This window comes from Salarias fasciatus, chromosome 4, assembly GCF_902148845.1.
Source record: "Salarias fasciatus chromosome 4, fSalaFa1.1, whole genome shotgun sequence".
Lineage (NCBI taxonomy): Eukaryota > Metazoa > Chordata > Actinopteri > Blenniiformes > Blenniidae > Salarias > Salarias fasciatus.
In genome coordinates, this window is record NC_043748.1 from 26,519,538 (window position 1) to 26,544,244 (window position 24,707).

The following is a 24,707-nucleotide window of genomic DNA, read 5'->3' on the forward strand; positions in this document are numbered from 1 at the left end:
GGAACCTGTGAGACATTCTCCTCAGAACCAGTGAAGAACCCTTTAAAGAGGCGCTGGCTGCTTCAGCACCACGGACAGCTCAGGCGGTAAAGCCAGCGGATCTCTGAGAGCCGCTGCTGCCTGTGCTTCATTTCTAGAGCAGTGTTTGTTTCTGTCCTCGTTCCTGATGCGGTGGACGTGGAGGCGAGCGGGACACTCCGCCAGGGGACGGCTGGCTGCTGGAGGAACGTCCCGCGGCTCCAGATCGGCCGCCTTGGTCCTCGGCTGTGCTTCGTCTCTCAGACTGAGGAGTTTTCCTTCACCTCACACGAATAACTGCTTCATCCTCCTCGTTCCCTCAGACCTCTGCCGTGTGTCACCATGGCGACCGCAGGTCTTCCACCAGCCAATGAGCAGAGGGCTGTTGTTTATTATGGGAACGCTCTGCTGAGCTGTACGAAGCGTCATTCTGCAGCAGCTCAGGATTTACATTTCATTTCCACACAGACACCAGCGGCAGCGTTACACCGCACACACCGGACCTTCACCACGTTCTAGCACCGCGGTTACCATAGGAACCACCACCAGGAGGTCCAGATGGTTTACCTGATCACTGACTGACTGACTGACTGACTCATCACTGACACAGACCAGGTTCACCACAGACCGGGGTCTCCACAGACCGGGGTCTCCACAGACCGGGGTCTCCACAGACCGGGTTCACCACAGACCGGGGTCTCCACAGACCGGGTTCACCACAGACCGGGTTCACCACAGACCGGGGTCTCCACAGACCGGGTTCACCACAGACCGGGTTCACCACAGACTGGGTTCACCACAGACCAGGTTCACCACAGACCGGGTTCACCACAGACTGGGTTCACCACAGACCAGGTTCACCACAGACCGGGTTCACCACAGACCAGGTTCACCACAGACCGGGTTCACCACAGACCGGGGTCTCCACAGACCGGGGTCCCTACATGCTGCTCAGCCCCTTCTGGTCTAGTTCCTTCTGCTCTGGAGCAACACTAAAATCCTTCTTGGTTGAAGTCCCCCAGCTGAGACCACGTCTTCCGTGTTGACAGGACCAGTGAGACAGAACCTGAGTGTGAACGTTGTGTCTTACAGGTGAAGAAGCTGACCCGGGTTCTGGATCCCAGCCGCCATGGGAGGATCAACTTCAAAGACTTTTGTCACGGAGTGTTTTCTATCAAAGGTAAGAGCTTCTCAGATCTGGACCATGCCTGGTCCCCGGCCGGTCCCCAGCCGGTCCTCGGCCCGTTCTCGGCCCGTCCTCTGCCCGTCCTCGGCCCGTCCTCGGCCCGTCCTCGGCCCGTCCTCGGCCCATCCTCTGCCCGTCCTCTGACCGTCCTCTGTCCATCCTCGGCCCGTCCTCGGCCTGTCCTCGGCCCGTCCTCTGCCCGTCCTCTGCCCGTCCTCTGTCCATCCTCTGCCCGTCCTCGGCCCGTCCTCGGCAGGGAATCGTTTTGTGGAGAGTTTCGATTGTAGTGAGACTTCTGATAGATGAAGTAAGGCTTCAGTGTGGCGTTGATGTCTTTCCCTTTAGCCTGTTTCGAGTCATGTTTCCTGGTCTTCCAGCTTCTTGTTGCCCTGCTCTACGTTAGACCAGTCCGTTTAATTCAGACAGCTTTGTCCCTGAGAGTTGCTGGAGACGTTCAGGCCCCTCAGGATCGTCCTCAGTCTGACTTCTCAGTAGTTTGAATGTTGCTGCTCCTGCTGAGTTGACTGATCCTGGTGGTCTCCTCCTCCCTCGGCAGGCTGTGAGGAGATCCTGAAGATGTCTGTTGGTCCTCGCAGTCTTGGTCCGTCAGCTGTCACCGACAACGGATATATTTACCAGGTACAGTCTCTTCCTGTGTCTGCTTTCCGACTGTCGCGTCATGTGAGTGACGGACATGACTACAGCCCACGTCGCCTGATCGGTGTCTGAAGACGAGGAGCTCCGGAGTAGATGCAGCTTGGATGAACAGCTGATCCGGTCCAGGAGGTCTTCCTCTGCTGAAGGACAACTCTGACATTTCTTATCTGATGAAATGACACACCCGTCATGTCCGACTGTACTGATCTAAAAATCAGGTTCCATCAGACATATCCATGCAGGTACATAGATCCTTGTCTAGTTACATCACGCTGTAGTTATATCCTGGTGTATTTACATCCTGTTGTAGTTACATCCAGCTGTAGTTACACCGTGCTGTAGTTGCGTCCTGGTGTAGTTACATCCTGGTGTAGTTACACCGTGCTGTAGTCACATCCTGCTGTAGTTATATCCTGGTGTATTTACATCCTCCTGTAGTCACATCCTGCTGTAGTCACATCCTGCTGTAGTTACATCCAGCTGTAGTTACACCGTGCTGTAGTTACGTCCTGGTGTAGTCACATCCTGCTGTAGTCACATCCTGCTGTAGTTACATCCTGCTGTAGTTACACTGTGCTGTAGTCACATCCTGCTGTAGTCACATCCTGCTGTAGTCACATCCTGCTGTAGTTACATCCTGCTGTAGTTACACTGTGCTGTAGTCACATCCTGCTGTAGTCACATCCTGCTGTAGTTACATCCTGCTGTAGTTACACCATGCTGTAGTTACATCCAGCTGTAGTTACACTGTGCTGTAGTCACATCCTGCTGTAGTCACATCCTGCTGTAGTCACATCCTGCTGTAGTTACATTCTGTTCCGGCTTCATCCTGTCGTCCTTTGGTGTGCTCTACAGTCGGTGAGATGCCGTTGAAGGACTGACAGTCCTTGTCGTCTGTGGAAATGTCAGCGGTTCTCGTGGTTCCAGAGTCTCTCCGAACGTCAGACATCCCTTCAGGCTGTAGTTTGTCTGGAGTTCACCGTCTGTGTTCTGAACGCTGAGGTGTGTTCTGTTTGTGTAGAATGGTGAGGCCAAGCTGGGCCCTCCCATCATCATGTGTACACGGCCCTACCCAGAATGCAGTTCGTACGGCGAGCGTGCCGACTGCGAGTGCGACATGGACAGCAGCATGGAGAACTCCTGCAGCGCCGCCGGTTTGAAGCCCGTTCAGAAGGAGAGGTGAGTGGCCGGAGCAGCGGCAGGGTTCTGCCCTGTTGGGTTCTGCTGTGTTCCACCTCAATGGTCCGCCGTCAGGGAGGAGCAGTTTGAAGACTACGGTGAGGGGGAAGACGTGGAGTTCACTCCCAGCAGCCCCTGTCCTGAAGAGGACCCCCGATCCACCGGCTTCTCCGCCCCGGGGTCCCCGCTCCCCCCCAGGTGTGTTACCTCTCAAAACACTGCTGGAATTGGTGTGTGTGTGTGTGTGTGTGTGTGTGTGTGTGTGTGTGTGTGTGTGTGTGTGTGTGTGTGTGTGCGTGCGTGCGTGCGTGCGTGCGTGCGTGCGTGCGTGCGTGCGTGCCTGTGCCTGTGCCTGTGCCTGTGTCACTAACAGTTCTGTCTCCACATTAAGGCTGCACAGCATGTGATAAATATATTGACGGGATATCAACATGAACAAAATATATGACTAAACGCCGGCTGAACTGAGATTGATGGTGTTTCATAAATATATATCATAAATATATACTGTAGTATATATATACTGTAGTATATATATACTGTAGTACGATACTACTGACCAGATACCGCTCAGACCCTGTCCATACTTGGCCTTAACCTGCATGTCGGGCAGTCGGAGCCCAGTTGGGGGTCAAGGCGCTACGCCCATCTTAAAGGAATACTCCACCCAAAAAACGATTTGGCCTCATTTTCTACTCACCCTCATGCTGAGAAACACTCTGGAGCACTTTTTTGACGTTTCAAATGCAGTTAGAGATGTTTGGGGATTTTCGTTGTCAACAAACAGGGACCGACAGAGCCCGACAGAAAAAATGGTCCATAAAATCCAGAAAACGTTCCCATTTTCCTTCATACTGCTCGTCCGCTGTAATCCAAGTGTCCTGAGCGCGTAACGTCCATAATTAATCCTTAACGAGGTCATTTAGTACATTTTAAGAGCCCAAACAGGGCGCTCTCACACAGCGCCATTGCATGTCTGCGCGCGCACCCTGAACTACGGAAGCCGCGGCAGACCAAGCCAGACGCTTGCGCGCTTTCAGCGACTACTTTTCTAAATTGCAAGCGTAGAAGAAGAAGTTCCGCTGTATATATTCTGCTGTGAGTAACCGAGCTGTGGACAATCACAAAAGTGATTGGCTACTGTTTTAAAGCTTTGAATTCGGTGTCCTGCTGAAAGGGCACAAGCGTGTTGCTTGGTCTGCCGCGGCTTCCGTAGTTCAGGGTGCGCGTGCAGACATGCAATGGAGCTGTACAGAGCGCACTGTTTGGGCTCTTAAAATGTACTAAATGACCTCGTTAAGAATTAATTATGGACGTTACGCACTCAGGACACTTGGATTACAGCGGACGAGCAGTATGAAGGAAAATGGGAACGTTTTCTGGATTTTATGGACCATTTTTTCTGTCGGGCTCTGTCGGTCCCTGTTTGTTGACAACGAAAATCCCCAAACATCTCTAACTGCATTTGAAACGTCAAAAAAGTGCTCCAGAGTGTTTCTCAGCATGAGGGTGAGTAGAAAATGAGGCCAAATCGTTTTTTGGGTGGAGTATTCCTTTAACATTGCGTGCAGGACCAGCGGGTTCAGATCAGTTCCTTCTCTGTCACCTCCCGCTGGCTCCGCCCCCACGGCCAGTGCAACTCAGAAACTGAAAAAAGAAAATTGAAATAAACTCTAACACTACATGATATTAAGCTAACAATGCATGTGCATTGTTTCTGTAAGTAATTTCCTATAAAAGAGCAGAATGACGGCTTGAAGGGCAAGAAAACTCACTGTGGGGAGGCGGGCTTTAGGAGCGATTCCACCAGTCACGATTAACAATGGATGACTGACATGAAATTAAACCAACCAGTGCCGATTAATGTGTAGCATCATGTTTAGCTGTGTAGCACCCGTTATTGAGGTGTGAGCATTCAGTGCAAAAGGCCTTGCCCAAGGGCCCACCTGGTCATTCCTTATGTACGGGGGGAGAGACCAGTGTGGTTTTTCCATGGCAGATGCCGATTCTTTGTAGTTAAGGAGGCTGATAACCTATATTTACAGCTGATACTCATTTATAATAAAAGTGAAAATATTTTTGGCAAATTTTTGAATAGTACAAACTGAGCCATATAATAACATACTTTTTATTATTGTTTGTCTTTTTCCGAGTGTCTTTTACCGAGTGATCTGCCTGTTAGCATTGACATAATTAGCATTTGTATTTTATATTTCATCATTGAAATGTTTCAGTTTGATTTGTTCCATCAAGTTTCGCAGCTACTGTGCTAACTATTAGCATGTCAATGGGTTTTCCCATACAAGTTAGCAATAAACTAGCAGGACCTTTTCATAATGCTTGTTGTGATTTACTGTGTTTTATGTCGTCCTGTCTGTGAGGAAAGCAAAATTCAGCCTTTAATGATTAATCTGCCAGTCAGGAGACAAATCTCTTCTCTCCAGAGCTTTTTTCACTGATAGCGCGTCTGCTGTCCTCTGCTCTATGCACATGTATCTGTGGCTCTATGCACATGTATCTGTGGCTCTATGCACATGTATCTATGGCTCTGCAGCCACTGTGCTGATTGGCTGTTAGCCCTACCGGCTCTGAGTGTAACCAATCATATGGTGCTGTGGGCGGGACAATGCTGGAGGCAGAGTAGACTCCAGACAGAGGGACACAGCTGCATCTGAGTCAAAATAATCCAGTTTTATATCAATCTCCCATTGGCTGTCGGCTTGTGTCAGAATGCTGGATGTATCCCTTCTATAGATATACAAAATTTATTTTAATCTCAGGCCTTTTTGTCCGTTCTTCTGACGATAGTCAGCTCCTCTGGTTGGAGCTTTCAGGCCTCTAGCATCATAGCCCCGCCCCCTGCTCCCTCTGAGTGGAACATCTGTATCCGGGGAGAACGCAGGGGTTTCAGCCGGAATCCACAGATGTAGAACTGTTCCACAGTCCAGGAACCCTACTGATCCCCTACTGATCACCCACAATACAACTCTGCCACCCTGTGGATTAACTAGTGTACTACACCAACGGACATGAACCCAGCAGTGGCCAGTTCATCATATACTGGAGTCATGTTGTCATGGCAACATGATCGGTGTCACATGTGTTCCTCATATCGGTCTTCTGCCTGTTGTGATCGTTCACCAAGAAACTGCCTGTAGACCGTCACCTTAACGTCACACCAACCCTAAGACCAGAGGGCCCCGACACCAAGCTCGCTGAACTTTGACCCCACATGTGGTTTATCCTGGAATGATCTCCAGAGATCACCTCATTCTTCAGAGCATTTTTTTTTTGTGGAGATTTCTTTAGATTTGTGTAAAAGCCGCTCTGAGCTTCCAGCTCCCTGATCTCTCAGTAGGGCCATGGTTTTGACCTTTGACCTGTTATAATGAACAGAGTTGAACTTCTGTCAATGTGGAGAGCACAAACTGCTCCTCAGCCCAAACTCTGATCTCTCTGCATTGGAGGTGGTCTGACCTGGTCTAACCTGGTCTGGTCTGATCTGGTCTGATCTGGTCTGGTCTGCTCTGGTCTGATCGACTCTGGTTGATCTGGTCTGACCTGGTCTGGTCTGCTGTGGTCTGCTCTGGTCTGGTCTGATCTGGTCTAACCTGGTCTGGTCTGATCTGGTCTAACCTGGTCTGGTCTGATCTGGTCTAACCTGGTCTGGTCTGCTGTGGTCTGATCTGGTCTGACCTGGTCTGACCTGGTCTGGTCTGCTCTGGTCTGCAGTGCTGCTCAGACTCCTCAGAGGATCCAGCAGCTGTACAACAGCGAGCTGCTGGATATTTACTGCTCTCAGTGCTGCAAGAAGGTCAACCTGCTGAACGACCTGGAGGCTCGGCTGAGGAACCTCAAGGCCAACAGGTAACACACACACACACACACACACACACACACGGGATGCTGGATTGATCACTTGGACCAGACCGGCGCTATCAGCCACATATCAGATCTGTTGATCACGTCCATGTTGGACCTGGTACAAGCTGATGGGCTCCATCACGAGCTCAGAGTGAGGCCATGGAAGGATTTCTGCTTAGTTTCAGTTCTGGGACTGATGATAAGAGTAGAGTTCTAGTTCCGTTTCTCCGGGAGTTTGATCAGTAATGTATGTAGTGGGGTTCCTTCATTTAAACTGTTCTCCTATCTTCAGCCAGGTTTCAGGGAGGCTGAATAAATCAGATTATGATTAGTTATCAAACCACTGAGGAGTTGGATGAAACAGACCGAACCTTCAACAGTCCACATCGAGATGAGCCACGTCTCGATGAGCCTCTGCTGTGGGGCTAGTTTTGTCCTGAATAAAGCAGTCGGGGAACACAGAAGATGAACACTCGGTTGGATCCAGTGAATGGTTGAGCCTCAGCGGTCACTGCTGCTCCTGTTGGTGGACAGACGAGTCAAACGTATGGCCAGTGGGCCAGAATAGGGACGGGGCCGATCCAGTCCAGTACCGGGTTCTGAGAGCAGCGTCGTTCAGAGGAGGAGTTTCCTCTGAGCAGCAGCTGATCCTGTCCTCTGCTTCTTCCAGCCCCAACAGGAAGATCTCCAGCACGGCGTTCGGCCGGTGAGTGACAGGCTGTGTGTGTGTGTGTGTGTGTGTGTGTGTGTGTGTGTGTGTGTGTGTGTGTGTGTGTGTGTGTGTGTGTGTGTGTGTGTGTGTGTGTGTGTGTGTGTGTGTGAGAGAGAGAGAGAGAGACATGGAGCACTGTGTGTGTGTTGGGGATGGAGGGGACAGAGTTGCGGTGCTGATGAGCTGTGTGTGTGTGTGTGTGTGTGTCCTCGTCCTCCAGCCAGCTGTTTCAGGCCAACCACAGTGTGTTTGGCTCCAGTCGGGCCAGCAGCACCGAGGACCTGTTCACCGACAGCATCGACTCCTGTGACCTGGACATCACCGAGAAGGTACACACACACACACACACACACACACCACCAGGTGTGAGGCAGCTTGGAGGACGTCCATCGGTGAAGGGACAGGTTCACTGCCTTCACAAGGTTGAGGGTTCAATCCCCAGTGTGTTTCAGCCCGTTGAGACTTGCTCCTGCCCTGCGGGGTGTTGGACTGACCCGTGTCCTCTGCTGCCGTCCTGTCTGGACTCCTGGGCGTTTGGTCAGAACTGAGCGGTGCCCCTCCATCCGACCCCCACCTCCCTCATGGCCCACCCTCACTCCTCCGCCCGTCTCCCCACCCACACCTGCTCACCTGCATCACCCCCGTCCTTCAACATGTCCACTGGCTCCCCGTCCGTCCACGCAGAACGTCCTAGCTCCTCCTCCTGTCCCACAAAGACCTCCATCACCTCCTCCTCTGCTCACCTCCATCACCCGGCCTCCTCCACCTCCTCCTCCTCCAGGCCGACACCCCTACACCTAAAACCAGAACCAGACCTAGAACCAGCACTGACCCTGGGGGGCTCAGAGCCTGTTGTGCTGCTCCACCCTCTGGAGCTCCACCCCCTCTGGCTCCGCCCTCTGTCCAGAGACTCTACACCTGCTGCTTCTCTTCTCCTGTTTTTTGTTTTATTTCTTCCCTGCCTGTTGGCTTTAAGAATCTTTTAACGAGTGTGATAGAAAGTAAATGTATATGTGTGTATCAGCTGAACTCTGGTCCAGCAGCTTTCACCTGAACAACCACCCTGAGAGAATCAGAGGCCGTCCCGGCGCTGGGCTACCTGCAGGGTCCATCTGTGCAGAGCAGTGATAGTTTAGAAGGATTCTCAGAGTTCAGTGCTATCATGATGAAGATATGAAGAGTGAAACAGAAAATGATGCCTGAACTGCTGAAATCACATCCAGCTGCTAAAACTTCTAAATCGCCGGTGAAACATGTACAGAACATCTAAAACATCTGGAATGGAGTGGATGGTGGTGTTCTCCCTGATCCCTGAGCAGGAAGTCTGCAGTGTGTGTGTGTGTGTATGGGTTTTTATATCCTTGTGGGGACCAAATGTCCCCACAAGGATAGGAAAACCTGGCTCGTGGGGACCTTTTTCCGGTCCTAATGAGGAGAAACAGTGTTTTCTTGACCATGTTGTTGTTACTGAAAAAAGTAGAAGTGCAAAAACCTTTAGGGCTGCGCTTTGTTTTGGTGTGGGTCAGGGTCAGGGTCAGGGTCAGGGGCAGGGTCAGGGTCAGGGTCAGGGTCAGGGTCAGGGTTAGGCATTAATTTTTGATGGTTAGGGTTAGGGTAAGGGGCTAGGAAATGCATTATGTCAATGAATGTCCTCACAACATATAGCTGTACAAACGTGTGTGTGTGTGTGTGTGTGTGTGTGTGTGTGTGTGTGTGTGTGTGTGTGTGTGTGTGTGTGTGTGTGTGTGTGTGTGTTAAATGCTTTGCTTTCACCTGTCTGAAAGGTGCCGTATAAATGAAGATGGATTTGATTTGAGGTTGCTGGAAAAGGATGAGCACAGCTGATTAAATGACTTGAAAACTGTAGAGGTTAAACTCCTGAAATGGCTGAATGGATGAATCAGAGCTGTGTATTGTGAAGCGGTGAGGCTGAAGTGCTGTCTCAGGCTGCGGTCTTCATTTCCTGCAGGTCAGCTATCTGGAGAAGAAAGTGACGGAGCTGGAGAGTGACTGCCTGGCCAACGGAGACCTGAAGTCCAAACTGAAGCAGGAGAACACACACCTGGTCCACCGGTAGGTCCACACGCCTCAGCGTTCACTCTGTCATCGACGGCAGAGATGCAGGATGGATTCTGTTCCTGATGGCTCTGGAAGTGCAGTTCCTGTTTTTCAGACAGATTTGAGACAGAACCATGAATCCTGTGTTGGTTTGTGGCGTTCGAGCTCTGACAGCGTCTCAGGACCTCCTGTGTGTGTTCAGCATGAAGCCTGTCAGGGTCAGGGTCAGGGTCAGGGTCAGGGTCAGGGTCAGGGTCCAGCTTGTCAGCTGTCACCCGGACTCAGTGGGTGTAAGGGTTTACTGAACCAGCTCTCAGTTCTGCTCCTCTCTCGTTTCAGTGTAATTCATTCTATTACTGCATGACCGGGATGACTGCTCCTCCTGTAGTGCAGGGGTGCTCAACCAGTCCATCGTGTCACCAGGCAGCCCGCGAGGTGCAGGGGAAAAACAAGCTTGTGCGGTAAAAAAAAAAAGAAGAAAGTAATGTGCGCACGAACGAGCAAGCGTGTGTGCACACGCATCGCTTCATGCATGAGAAACAGCGGTGCAGCTGCAGCCAACCAGCTTCTTCTTCTTCTTCTTCTTCTTTTTTCCGGCAGACTCGGCACCACTCGGTGCAGTGCTGCCACACACAGGTGATTTGCGCTATTACAGCTTCAACTTCTGGGGCCTAAATCCTGCTGCAGACCTGTTCTCAAAAGTAGGGGGGGGGGGGGGGGGGCAATTTGAAAAGTTTGGCAATTTGAAAAGTAGATCTTGGGTCAAAAAAGGTTGGACACCCCTGCTGTAGCCTCTGTTCTCTGTTTATATATGAACTGTCTGTAGATACAAGAACCTGTCTGTCCTATCTCCTTCTCTCTCTGTCCCCTCACCCCAACCGGGACAGCAGGAAGACCACCTCTGAGCCTGGTTCTGCAGGGTTCTCCTCCTCTGAGCCTGGTTCTGCAGGGTTCCCCTCCTCTGGGTCTGGTTCTGCAGGGTTCTCCTCTGAGCCTGGTTCTGCAGGGTTCTTGCTCATGTGGATCTGTTGGGTTTCTCTGTAAAAGTGTCTAGAAACCACTATGTTGTAATTGGCACTTCATAAATAAAGCTGAATTGAATTCAGACTGACCACAGACTGCATGCAAGTCAGGTCTCAGTCAACCAATGAGGAGCTGGTTTTAGGGACAGGAAGTCCATGTCTCCACGCATCTCTTCAGGACTGAAACAGGAAGTGCTGAGAAACCTCTGATCTGCAGGAGAACATCGGTGTGTGTTCCCAGCGAGCTGAAGCTTCAAGCCCATCAAGACCACACCAGATAAACTCAGGTCACACAGGAGGGCCAGGACCAGACCAGAGAAGGTCTGAGGAGTCTCCTGCAGACCTGGACCAGAGCAGGTCTCAGGAGTCTCCTCCAGACCTGGACCAGAGCAGGTCTCAGGAGTCTCCTGCAGACCTGGACCAGAGCAGGTCTCAGGAGTCTCCTCCAGACCTGGACCAGAGCAGGTCTCAGGAGTCTCCTCCAGACCTGGACCAGAGCAGGTCTCAGGAGTCTCCTCCAGACCTGGACCAGAGCAGGTCTCAGGAGTCTCCTGCAGACCTGGACCAGAGCAGGTCTCAGGAGTCTCCTCCAGACCTGGACCAGAGCAGGTCTCAGGAGTCTCCTGCAGACCTGGACCAGAGCAGGTCTCAGGAGTCTCCATTTCTGCCGCCACATTCAGAATCTGGTGTGACCACCATGGAGTCTCGGATCCGTCCGGCCTGGTACCAACCAGCTGGTCTGGAGGAGATTCTTCATGAAGTCAGCTGAGTGTTGAAGCTCCACAGTCTACCTGGGGACTGTGGGGCCCATGGCCCTGGAGAATTGTCCGGTGTGTGTGTGGACAGTTGCTGGTTGTGTTGATGGTGGCGTCTGCAGTGGGACTGATCCTCCCTGAAGCCTGCTGTGAACGGATGAATGCTTCATCAGGCCGGTGAGGTCCTGGCCCCGGCTCACACAGCTGGACCGGCTCTGGCCTGGAGCCCTTTGTGTTTGTTGGAGTTTCGATGGCTCCTGAACCACAAGTGATGTAGATATTTCTGTAAATAAGACCGTGTTTGAAACTGCCTCAACTAAACAATTTCAAGGTTTGTTGTTCAAACTGTAGTCCCTCTTCAGAAATGCTTCATTTACTTGCAGTGTGTGTAGCAGAACTAAACAAGCGTGATGAGGAACATCAGTGCTTCGCTTGACATGTGGTGGAACCTCCGCTCCAACGCTGAAGACATCTAAAAGCCTGACTGTGGTCAGAAGCCAGGGGCTTTTCCACCCAGGCTCAGAAACCTCTGTGGGACTGGCTGCATGTTTCTCGTCTCCAGGATCCACGAGCTGGAAGAGCAGGTGAGGGACACGGAGACGAGGGCGGACCAGAGTCTGGAGGAGGAGCTGAAGAGGCACCGGGAGGCCTGCAGTAAGATGGACAGAGACCGGAACACAGAGATAGACCTGCTCTGCAACAGGTAAACACACGGCACACCGGGAACTTTGATGGATTGGGATTTTCTGTGATTGGGCTGAATAAGATGACTTCTGTTTCATCTGAATGTAGGAGGAGAAAATTCTGACTCATCCAGGTTTTTATGTCTTTAAGACAAACTTCTAGTCTGACCATCTGATCGGTGCCATCTGGCTCTGGATCAGTAGATCTGTGGATCATCTGCATAACAGTGGACGTTAATGGAGTGTTTCCTGATGATGTTCCTACAGGAAGCATGTAGAATGTGAAGAGTATAGGTCCTCGAACAGAACCCTGAGCAACTCCATGTTTAACTTTGATCTGAGCTGAAGAATCATCGTCAACATTAACAATGTGGAACCTGTCTGTTAAATATGACGGAACCAGTTTAATGCTGAACCTTTAGTGTCAGTAATATATTCTGGTCTCTGTAGCAGGATGAGCTCCAGTCACAGAGCTGACTTCAGCAGCTTTCTCTAGGACTTTAGAAATAAAGGGAAGGCTGGATGTTGGCCTGTAACTCGTTAGAACACCTGGATCAAGGGTGGCTTTTGAAAACAGAACCTTGAAGGCCTGTGGAACAGAACCTGCTACTAAAGAAAGGTTGATGTGACCTAATATTGATTACTAATCACGAGAAAATGTCTTTAAAGGGGCTGTATCATACAAAATTCACTTTTTGTATGTTTTAACCTGGTTATATGGCTATGTTCTCACCAAAAACACCCCCAAAGCGTTTTTTTCCTTCGTGTCTGCATGTTTGAGCTTTCCTCCTTGTTGTGCTGCTCAGAGAGGCAGCCCCTCCCACACCGTGAAAACGCTCTGTTTCCCATGTTCACGTCACACGGAGAAGATGGCTCCCCCCCCCCCCCCCGCAGGCCCTCGGCAATCAGCGTTGCTGCTTTTTTCTAACTCTGATTACGGAGATAAACTTTAACCATCGTCTGAAAGCAACAGTCAAGCAGGAGCAAGAGTCTGAAGGGTCTGAAGGGTCTGGAGGGTCTGAAGGGTCTGGAGGGTCTGAAGGGTCTGGAGGGTCTGAAGGGTCTGAAGAGTCTGAAGGGTCTGGAGGGTCTGGAGGGTCTGAAGGGTCTGAAGAGTCTGAAGGGTCTGGAGGGTCTGAAGGGTCTGAAGAGTCTGAAGGGTCTGAAGGGTCTGGAGGGTCTGAAGGGTCTGAAGGGTCTGGAGGGTCTGGAGGGTCTGAAGGGTCTGAAGAGTCTGAAGGGTCTGGAGGGTCTGGAGGGTCTGGAGGGTCTGAAGGGTCTGAAGGGTCTGGAGGGTCTGGAGGGTCTGCGCTTGGTGAGTTTCTCACAGGAAAAGAGGTTTTCGCGTGTATTTCCGTGTAGAGAAGCTCGAGCTAAAGAGCTAAAGCTAACCCTTAGAGACGCTAACGAAGCTCTGATTGGTTGAAGTAGCTGTCAGTCAAAGTCCACGGGGGAGAGGCGGGATTTTCAGTGAAACGGAGCGTTTTTCTCTTCCGGGTTTCAGAATTAACCCCAGAAAATCTTTTATTTCACACAAAATGACTTTTCCTTTGCGCCAAAAATAAACTATTACCATGTTAATGCCATTTCTAGGGTTTGGACTCTCTAAAAAAGCAGGATACAGGTCCTTTAAACAGTCTGGCCGGACTGGATCAATAGACCAGTTCTAGGTTTGGATGAAGAACTCAGAGTTCTACAGGATGGAGCTGGAGGGCTGTGAGTCCGGTTCTCCTGACAGATGTGAGGATGAGGTTGATCGTCTGAGACCGCTTTGAGGAGAGTGCTTTCAGTTTGACATTTCCTCTGTAGTGACTCTAGGAAATGTTGAATAGATTCTATGCAAATAAACATGTTTAGTGGATCCAGATGAATTTGATTTGATTTAAAATGTTAAAAACCGTGGGAGCATTGAAATGTGCACAATATTTTAAATTGTACTTTTTTATTTTTTACCATTACCTTAAAGGTGCTGTAGGCAGGATTCGGCATCCGCCATCTTGCTTAGGGTTACCTAAGTAAGGTGGCGATTTGACCCATCTAAGATGGCGATTTGAAACCCAGCACAGCCAATCCTGTCCTGTTTTCTCTGACATCACGCCCTTACGCAAGTTAAGCCCCTCCCACAAGAACGTGCGACTAACGCCCCTCAACCAATCACGGTTAGAGCCTCAGGGGCTCTTCTGATTGGTCAAAGATACCTGGAGCTGTGGAGATTCCTTTTCAGCTCAGAACAGAGACAGATGGAAACACTGCGCCCTCGCGGTAGTGCAATTATGCTACACTCCTAAAGGATTATCAATGGATACTCTAACATTTAATCCAAAGAAAACACAGAAAAATTAGCACTGACTAGCAAAATCCTGCCTACAGCAGCTTTAATGGCCCGAATATAAGACGACTCCGATTATAACACGACCCCTATTTTTCAAAGATCATTTTGTGAAAAAAAAAATGCTGAAGACAGTAAGGTCACTCATAAAACAACTTTTTATTATACAATTATTATAAACTCAAAAACTCACAACTGAGATAACATTTCACGAGATATAAAATGAAAAAATATTACTACAGTATTGAATAAAAAATATATTCTCTTTCTACAACAAGAAGAAGCATCAAGGGGTCAAAACTGCATAAATGATGTAAATAACTTTCCAGGTCCTTCAGCTGAATCAGGCTCTGGAGGTGGACATTCCGTCTGTCCGTCTTTCAGAGACGTCTTCACTCTCCCTTCTATCAGTCTCTCTGAAGCGTCTCTCAGGACCACGGAAAGCTTTTCTCATAGCGTTAGCATCTGTAGTGTTTTTTCTGTGCTCTCCAATCAGAACGAGGCTCTGCTCCACCAGACCTCCTGGCGGCTTGGCAGTAGTTTGATGACTCTGCTGCGTTGATCACCATCAGTTTAAAGTTGGTATCATAACTTCTCCTCTGTTGTTTGCTCAGTTGTCCAGCGTTCAGCCCCTTTGTTCCAGATGATCCGCCATTTTTCATCAGATCATTTGATCTCATTTCATCGCTCCACTCGCTCTCTGCTCAGTGATACTTTGGCTCCATCTAGCGGCGCAGATGCGTATTGACCATCTACCGTAACTCCGCGATTATAACACGACCCCACTTTTGAGGATGCAATTTCTGGGAAAAAATATCGTCTTATATTCGGGCCAATACGGTAATTTAATTCATTTAAGTGAATCTTTGAAATGATGCTTTGTTCAGACAGTCCACAGCTGCAGCCTGTGACGCCACTGTGGATTACAGCCTCAGGCATCATCACTCGGCTTTAAGAAGTCTGTCTCTCTTGTTTAGTCTTCGTCATAGAGAAAGACTTTATTTCCAGAGAAGAGCCATGTGGGCCTTTCGTCGTCCGCTCAGTGCTTCATCAGAAACGCTGCAGTCTGTTTCCTGTTTTCATCCAAACGCAGGATACAGCAGCTGGAAGACGAGAACGGAGAGATGAAGATAAACGTGTGCCGGCTGAAGTCCCAGACAGAGAAACTGGACCAGGTGAGTCTGGTCCTCATCCGTCCATCACACATTCACTGAGGATTCAATGGAACGGTGAAGGGAACACCAGGACTGGGACAGTTCCCACCCCCACCGTCATGATACAGCCCAGCCCCACCGCCTCCACCCATCCCAGCTCAGTAGGACCACGGCTTCAAAACAGAGTGGCTGTCTTTATCGATTGAAGCACATGCAAGTCTTCGAAATGAGAAACCACAATATGACATTTGTGGAAAAAAACTGTCAAACCCTCCAACAGGATGCTGAACTTTCTCAGGTGTTGGAAAGAACGTGGTGTCCTCAGGCCGTCAGCAGATGGACGTGATATTTACCAGAGTACCAACAGTGTCCTGCTAGTGAGGCTGTTGATGATAATATCCTTCAGGTCAGAGGTCAAAGCAGCTTAGGCACTGGAAAAACTGAACACAGCAATCGATGGACGAGGACGCAAAGCCACAGTGGACCTAATGGCTCCAAACTGTTCCAAAAGCCACAGAGTAGGACAAAGGGACACAGAGCTGTGGCCTCCGGCAGCCTGGCCCTCCACCTCTGGAGGTTCTTCAGGAAAGTGAACCCTCTGAATCAGTCTGAAACCAGCACACTCCATGTCCAGAGGCAGGTCTTTCAAGGTGGACAGGTGGGAACCATGTCTTTAGCAAGGCAATAAGTAACGGCTTCAGTTGCTTCTTTCTAGGGGTGTCAACGTTTACAATTTTATCTACACGTGTAACCGGGACTTCTAATCGACGTGGAACCGATTACATGTGACCTCATAGATTTATCTTTTTCTACTACAGTTGTGCTATATGACCACTAGAGGGCTCTGTCTCCATCGAAATGCACTACCTCAGAATCCCATTAAATCAAAGACGTCCCACTAGTTATCAGACAAAAGGGCCGTTTCAGCTCATTTCAACTTGATGGTATGCTCACCAAGTGTCTTGTCACTTTGATTTGTTGTATATAAAATCCCTTATGCTAGCTTGTGAACCACTAGCTAGCATTAGCATCGGTGCTAGCTGCAGCTCTCCCCCTCCAGCTTGTTGGGGTGTTTCCATGGCGACTGGTCTCTCGTAGACCCCGTACTGCGGCTGTAACCCAGCTGAGCCTGACTCAGCCTCCACCCAGCAGTAGTTCCAGTTTTAAAAGCTGCCACAGCGCTCCGCTCCTTGTTAGCTGCCTTCGCGTCCCCGAGTCAACTTGAACACAACACCGACTGCAGGTTTTTTTTGTTTTTTAATCGTTAACATTTCTCCGCATGTATCTGTCATGTATGTGGAGAACTGCACTAGAGGGAACATTTAGTTCATGGTATTATCTGAAGCTTTCAGGAAACATCATCACTCCAAAACACATTATATATAGGTGAAACAAGAACGAGGAGGAGAACGGGCCCTATAGACGGTTTAACCATCTTTCTGATTTATGAGATCATCCGAAGTTATAATCCTTAATGATCTTATATCGTCATATCGCACACCCCTAGACTGGAATCAGCGGCAGAGAGCCTGTCACTCCCCGACAGGCTGATTAAAAAGGGCAGATCTTACTTTTGGAGACAACATGCAGCCTGTTCAGGGATTAACACTCATCCTAGAATTTAATCTGTAAACTGTAAAAAACCGTGGTCTCCAAACGCCTGTCCCAACAGGGACTGAAGCAGCAGGACCAGCAACACCCAGTCGTAAGTCATATGTCGTAAGTCACGGTGTTTTGAATCCTGTCATTCTGGACAACACTCTGAAATAATGGTGAAGATCTGAGGCTCAACATCAAGGAGCAAAGACGACAGTCATGAGCACGAGCGGAATGTTCAGAACGAGCACCATGAGTACAAACTCCAGACCAGTCCAAGAGAGGAATCCAGATGATTCAGTACTGGAAGCAGGTCAGACACTTTCTCTGCATCCAGCAAACATAACTGTTTCAGAATGTCCAGCTGAAGATTCTGAATAAATAGTATTAAAAAGTGCACATTTACATAAATAATAAAACTATTTTGCTCTTCTGAAATAATATGAGGAAGCAGGAGAGGCACATTTCTCTGCTAGCACCTGGACGCCTGAATGAAGAGGAGACAGCAGAGAGACAGAAGGGTCGCGACCCTCCATCAGGCGGAGCGAGATGCTGGTCTGTGTCTGTGGAGGGACTGAACCCTCAACACCTGCAGAGGTTTTCATCAGCCTGCCAGAGAGCCGTCTGGCCCCGGAGCCTTGATGGAGAGAGAGCACGGTACAACTGATGAGCAGCACCACCATCAGGACCAGGAAGACCCTCAGGACATCAGGACAGGGTTATCTGGACCCAGTTCAGGTCTGGATCCAGTCAGAGCAAATCAAATGGACCACCCACACAAACCCTTCATTCCCCGACATGCACACACACACACACACACACACACACACACACACACACACACAGTCTTGTATTTCTATCCTTGTGGGGACCGTCCATTGACTCCCATTCATGTCTGGCCCCTAACCCTGACCCTTACCCTAACCCTAACCCACACCACAACAAAGCCTAACCCTAAAGAAATGTTTTTGCACTTTTACTTTTTTCAGTAACAACAACATGGTCAAGAAAACACTGTTTCTCCTACTTAGGACCGGAAAAAGGTCCCCACAAGGCACGTCGTTCCACGTTTTGCTATCCTTGTGGGGACATTTGGCCCCGACAAGGATAGAAATACAAGAACACACACACACACACACACACACACACACACACACACACACACACACACTCTAAAGAGAAGAAACACAGCAGAAACAGCAGAATGATGTGAATGCTTATGCCTCTGTCTCAGACAGGAAGCTGTCTGACGGCGCCGCTGGTCAGCCGGTCCTGACTGCACCACCTTAGTAGGTCCAGTCCAGGGTCAAATTCTGCAGGGAAATCCAAGCTCTGCTTGAGAGTTTCCCGAGAGGATTCAAAGAGCATCTGGTCCAGGTTTCTCACTCAGGATGGAGGCGGTGAATCCTGTCTTTAGTGTTTCCCCTCACTGTGGAACAGAAACGATCCATAGGATTGAAAGAAAGTCCTTAATGGCAGATGAGATGAAGCTATAAAGAAGAATTAAATCAGTGTTTATGGACAGTTACTGAAATAATAATAATATCAACAATAATCACTGGAAACAACATGAGGAGGAGGAGACCGTCTATCAACAGTCTGTCTGAATAACAGTTCTGGACCTGGAGCTAAAGAGAAGAGAACACTTTAGAAGACCTGCACAGGCCAACAACAATCACAACGGCCCTGGAACGGCCTGCCCTGGAATGGCCCGTCCTGGAATGGGCCGTCCTGGAATGGCCCGTCCTGGAACACCCCATGGTGAAACACCCCTTCAGAGTGTAACGACCACGGAGGTCCTTACGTGTTTCACCCAGCAGGGGTGATAAAATGTGCTTCCTGTGCTGTCATCGTCATGTGCTAGACTTGGGTCACTGTGGCCATTTAATCTGGGGCACGGTTTTGTGATTGGAAACCGTGACAAGGACGTAATTACCTGGACATCGGTATGGGGTCACCTGCCGCAAGAGGGGAGTGACGTCACACGCCGTCCTGGAGGGAAACTCACCTGCCGGAGGAGCGAGGCCGTGGAGCGTTACCCGGAGGAGCTGCCACAAAAGGATTATAACCTTGTGCTCTTGGGAATTATAATTGCTTGCCACGGAGCCACCGGGCTGGAGAGGAGGAGCAGCGGGGACGAGAGGTCTTTGGACTTGGCCGGGCGTGAGTAATTATCGGCCGCCGGCCTCTCAGTCGGTCCCCGTGCAGGGACGTGCGCCTCAAACTTTGGGGAACATTGGGAAGGGAGAAGACAGGACTTTCTTGAGCCCTTTCTGTTTATTTTTGGACTTCCCGCGTTGTGCGGCGTTTTTCTGTTTAGTTTTTAAGGAGGAGCGCCCGAGCGGCGGGTGGCTTGTTTTCTGTTGGGAGGGGTTTTTGTTAGAATAAATGTTGCTTTATGACCAATCTTAAGTTCGTCATCTCCTAGTTAATCACCCCGGCTGATTGGTGTTTCCCGCCCGTGTCCTCTTTAAGCGTAGTGGCAAGATCGTCCTGGAAACGACGGGCGAATTGTTACAAGAGAATGTCCCATTATCAGACTCGGAATCAGCTTTATTGGCCAAGTTTGTTCATGACAGTTGAGGAATCTGACTCCGACTTTTGTTCAGTCTCTACGTGAAGAGAAAAACAATAGAAACAGTGACATGGTACAACCCATCAGGGAACGCCCCGTCGCGGAGCCCCCCATGATGGATCGTTCCATCAGGGAACGCCCCGTTGCGGAGCGCCCCATGATGGATCGTCCCATCAGGGAACACCCCGTCCTCTGCTCAGGGTCTCTGCATGGCCTCACTCTCAGAACTGAAAATGAGCTGGTGTCTGCAGGAGAAGCAGAAGATGACGGACAAGCTGGAGGACACCAGTCTGAGGCTGAATGACGAGATGGACCTGTACCGGAAGATCATGGACAAGCTGTGGCAGAACCGCCACGAGTTTAAGAAGGAGAAAGAGGCCATGCAGGAGGTGAGCGGAGTTTTCACAATTTCAGATTGAATGAAAAAATATGCTTCTTTGTGTTTTACAGTCGTTTTGTTGGGTTTTGGTGAAGCTGCTGCTTTGGGAATGGGAGGGAACCCTACAGATAAAATCACCAGAGATGAGTGGAAGTGTGTTTCCTCTGCAGTCTGCAGACGGATGAGGGACGGGACAGAAATGTTGAGCCGCTGAATCACTGAATGTCCTGTGTGCAGCTGATTGACGATCTGCGGCGCGAGCTGGAGTACCTGCAGCTGTTCAAGCTGGAGATGGAGCATCCGGGGAAAGGAAAGGGTCTGGCTGCCAAGACCCGCGAGATGGAGATGGAGCATGAAGTGAAGAGGCTGAAACAGGTTTTCTCAAGTTCATCAGCTGTCACATCTGTGTGTCCTGCAACATCTGTCCCCAACTGTGTCAATTAACTAGTGAACCCGAGCTGTGTTCAGTAGCAGATGAAACACTGAATGCTTCTAAAAGCTGCTAAAAGCTGCTAAAAGCTGCTAAATACTGTTAAAAGCTGTTTAAAGCTGCTAAAAGCTGCTAAATACTGTTAAAAGCTGTTTAAAGCTGCTAAAAGCCGCTAAATGCTGCTAAAAGCTGCTAAAAGCTGCTAAAAGCCGCTAAATGCTGCTAAAAGCTGCTAAAAGCTGCTAAAAGCTGCTAAATACTGTTAAAAGCTGTTAAAAGCTGCTAAAAGCTGCTAAAAGCCGCTAAATGCTGCTAAAAGCTGCTAAAAGCTGCTAAAAGCCGCTAAATGCTGCTAAAAGCTGCTAAATGCTGCTAAATGTTGCCAAAAGCTGCTAAAAGCCGCTAAATGCTGCTAAAAGCTGTTATAAGCTGCTAAATGCTGCTAAATGTTGCCAAAAGCTGCTAAAAGCTGCTAAATGCTGCTAAATACTGCTAAAAGCTGCTAAAAGCTGCTAAATGCTGCTAAATGCTGCTAAATGTTGCTAAATGCTGCTAAAAGCTGCTAAAAGCTGCTAAATGCTGCTAAATGTTGCCAAAAGCTGCTAAAAGCTGCTAAATGCTGCTAAATACTGCTAAAAGCTGCTAAAAGCTGCTAAATGCTGCTAAATACTGCTAAAAGCTGCTAAAAGCTGCTAAATGCTGCTAAATGCTGCTAAAAGCTGTTAAAAGCTGCTAAAAGCTGCTAAATGTTGCTAAATTTTGCCAAAAGCTGCTAAAAGCTGCTAAATGCTGCTAAATGCTGCTAAAAGCTGCTAAAAGCTGCTAAATGCTGCTAAAAGCTGTTATAAGCTGCTAAAAGCTGCTAAATGCTGCTAAATGTTGCCAAAAGCTGCTAAAAGCTGCTAAATGCTGCTAAATGTTGCCAAAAGCTGCTAAAAGCCGCTAAATGCTGCTAAAAGCTGTTATAAGCTGCTAAAAGCTGCTAAATGCTGCTAAATGCTGCTAAATACTGCTAAAAGCTGCTAAAAGCTGTTAAAAGCTGCTAAAAGCTGCTAAATGTTGCTAAATGTTGCCAAAAGCTGCTAAAAGCTGCTAAATGCTGCTAAATGCTTCTAAAAGCTGCTAAAAGCTGCTAAATGCTGCTAAAAGCTGTTATAAGCTGCTAAAAGCTGCTAAATGCTGCTAAATGTTGCCAAAAGCTGCTAAATGCTGCTAAATGCTGCTAAAAGTTGCTAAAAGCTGCGAAAAGCTGCTAAATGCTGCTAAATGCTGCTAAAAGCTGCTAAAAGCTTTTAAAAGCTGCTAAATGCTGCTAAAAGGTTTTAAAAGCTACGAAAAGCTGCTAAATGCAGCTAAAAGCTGCTAAAAGCTGCTGAAAGCTGTTAAAAGCTGCTAAATGCTGCTAAATGCTAAAGAAGCTGCTAAATACTGCTAAATGCTGCTAAAAGCTGCTAAATGCTGCTAAAAGCTGCTAAATGCTGCTAAATGCTGCTAAAAGCTGCTAAATGCTAAAGAAGCTGCTAAATACTGCTAAATGCTGCTAAAAGCTGCTAAATGCTGCTAAATGCTAAAGAAGCTGCTAAATACTGCTAAATGCTGCTAAAAGCTGCTAAATGCTGCTAAAAGCTGCTAAATGCTGCTAAATGCTGCTAAAAGCTGCTAAATGCTGCTAAAAGCTGCTAAATGCTGCTAAATGCTGCTAAAAGCTGCTAAATGCTGCTAAAAGCTGCTAAATGCTGCTAAATGCTGCTAAAAGCTGCTAAATGCTAAAGAAGCTGTCTCAGTGTCTCAGACAGATGAAACGATTCAAACAGCAGACTGAGTTCAGCTGTTAAGGCTCACAGTCAACATGGTGGATACATTTCATTGGATTGTGAGTTTTGAGCAGGCGCCCCCTGCTGGTCATGATGCATACTGAGCTCTGAGGAGACTTTATGAAACGAGCAGGAAGCAGAACTGGACCGTGACCCCTGCTCCTCACTGCTCTGAACACTCTGAACCTCCCACCTCATGACGGCGGCCATACTGAGGAACTGCATGTGCTACCTTTGCATGGAGACGGGGTCGGTGATGGAGGCGTCCCCGGTGGATCTCCTCTGATCCGGTGTGTGTGTTCTCAGGAGAACTTCAAGCTGCGGGACCAGAACGACGACCTGAACGCTCAGATCCTCAGTCTGAGTCTGTACGAGGCTAAAAACCTGTTTTCCTGCCAGACCAAGGCTCAGTGCCTGGCAGCCGAGATCGACAACGCCTCCAGAGACGAGGTGAGTCCTCCAGGTCCTCCGGACCTGGGCAGCGTTTGCTCAGCGGCACTGAGGAGCTCACCGGTTTCATCTGCCTCCCTCAGCTGGTGGACGCCCTGAAGGAGCAGGAGGAGATCAACCTGCGTCTGCGGCAGTACATGGACAAGATCATCCTGGCCATCCTCGACCACAACCCCTCCATCCTGGAGATCAAGAATTAAACACACATTCACACACACATTCACTCACACACACTCATATTCACCACAGTCCAGTGTCAGTGTGCTAATCACACCGTCGTGCTTCACTCCACACGTGGAAGTTGTGTTCACACAGTTTTTAGTCCTGATTTCTAAAAGATGGAGGATCTTCCAGCAGAGGATCATGGGTAACAGAGCGACTCGGAGTCAGAGCAGGGCCTGGTGGTTTAAAGCTGGGAGTCCCTGGTGTGTGTGGTGGAGCTGCTCGGCCATGGATGTTCTCACACACCACACACACTCACTCAACACACACACTCATGTTTCCACCTCCGCTGGTCAGACTCCTGCCGGCCCACAGCTTTCTACACACCGTGCCAAAGCGCTGCGCTTCGTGTGTGTGTGTGTGTGTGTAATGACCCAGAAGCTCACCAGGTGTGAAGACACAGCCCCACAGTCTGAGTGTCCAGGGGGACATTTACACCTGGACGTCCACACCTTTGAGTCCGTCTGTGGACGTGAGCTGCAGCAGTTCTCTTCAGTGTGATGTGGTGGAGCTCCAGTCTGATTCTATTCCTGTCCCTTCAGTTTGACACGTCTCTGTGAGGGACACGTCGGCTGGGTTTATGGAGACATCCTGGTGCTGGTGACGGATGTCCTCTTCATGCCAGAGGACAGTCGCTGCGTCCTTCATCCTCTAAAGGCAGCAGCGGCTGTCTTTGCTCTTTATCCTCTACAAGCATCTGAAAAGGTTTTCTGTTGGAGACGCATCGCATGATAAACCGTGAGACGCTCGCTCTCGTCTCCAGTCTGTCCTCAGTCCAGCAGACGACGCTGCTGCAGGGACTGACAGAAACCAGGAGGCTGGGACAAGGACAGGCTGGACGCTGCAGTGCTGACGGACATTACTGCCGGATGGAGTGAGAGACAGGAGGACGGTCCATGTCAGCCAGTCAGCTGGTCCAACCTGTCTCTGTCATGTCCTCAAACCAGAGACTCTGTAACTGGTCCAGGGTCAGAGCAGGGCCGACTCACAGCAGAGAAGGAAGGCAGAGACGGGGACGGGGGGGATGGAGGGATGAGGACTGGTTGGGGGGGTTGAGGACTGGCGGGGACGGGGGGTGAGGACTGCTGAGGACAAGGGAAAGTCTTTAGGAAAGTCATATTTAAGTGCTGCATGTTCGTCAGTAGGAAGTCTCTGAGTCCAAACAGCCTCTAGTGGGGGACCTGCAGCGTCCTGCAGCGCCCTGCAGCGTCCTGCTGTGTCCTTCAGCGTCCTGCAGTGTTCTGCAGCGCCCTGCAGCGTCCTGCTGTGTCCTGCGGCGTCCTGCAGCGTCCTGCAGCGCCCTGCAGCGTCCTGCTGTGTCCTGCAGCATCCTGCAGCGTCCTGCAGCGCCCTGCAGCGTCCTGCAGCGCCCTGCAGCGTCCTGCAGCGCCCTGCAGCGTCCTGCAGCGCCCTGCAGCGTCCTGCTGTGTCCTGCAGCGTCCTGCGGCGTCCTGCAGCGTCCTGCAGCGTGTCTTCCTGAAGCCCGCCGTTTCAGCCTCGCGGTTCTGTTCTACTGTCGCTGTCGTTTGGCCTCGGTGCACAAGCGGCTCACCTCATGATGTTTTTGGCGTTTTGTCGATGTGCCACAGTGAGCTTGATTTTATATCAGTATTGTCACTTTAGT

The 24,707-nt window shown here is 49.7% G+C and overlaps 1 protein-coding gene across 1 annotated transcript; it reads left to right on the top strand.

Annotated features, from left to right (window-relative positions):
- Nucleotides 1-1,114: 1,114 nt before the first annotated feature.
- rab11fip4a (RAB11 family interacting protein 4 (class II) a) lies at nt 1,115-24,084 on the top strand. Its single transcript, XM_030090348.1, has 14 exons — nt 1,115-1,198; nt 1,761-1,843; nt 2,883-3,040; nt 3,116-3,211; nt 6,764-6,907; nt 7,575-7,610; nt 7,837-7,945; nt 9,586-9,689; nt 12,014-12,154; nt 15,557-15,638; nt 20,040-20,177; nt 20,405-20,542; nt 22,718-22,861; nt 22,945-24,084. Exons 2-14 carry the CDS (start codon nt 1,781-1,783, stop codon nt 23,059-23,061), a joined length of 1,470 nt encoding a protein of 489 aa, XP_029946208.1. The 5' UTR covers nt 1,115-1,198; nt 1,761-1,780; the 3' UTR covers nt 23,062-24,084.
- The last annotated feature ends 623 nt before the right edge of the window (nt 24,085-24,707 follow it).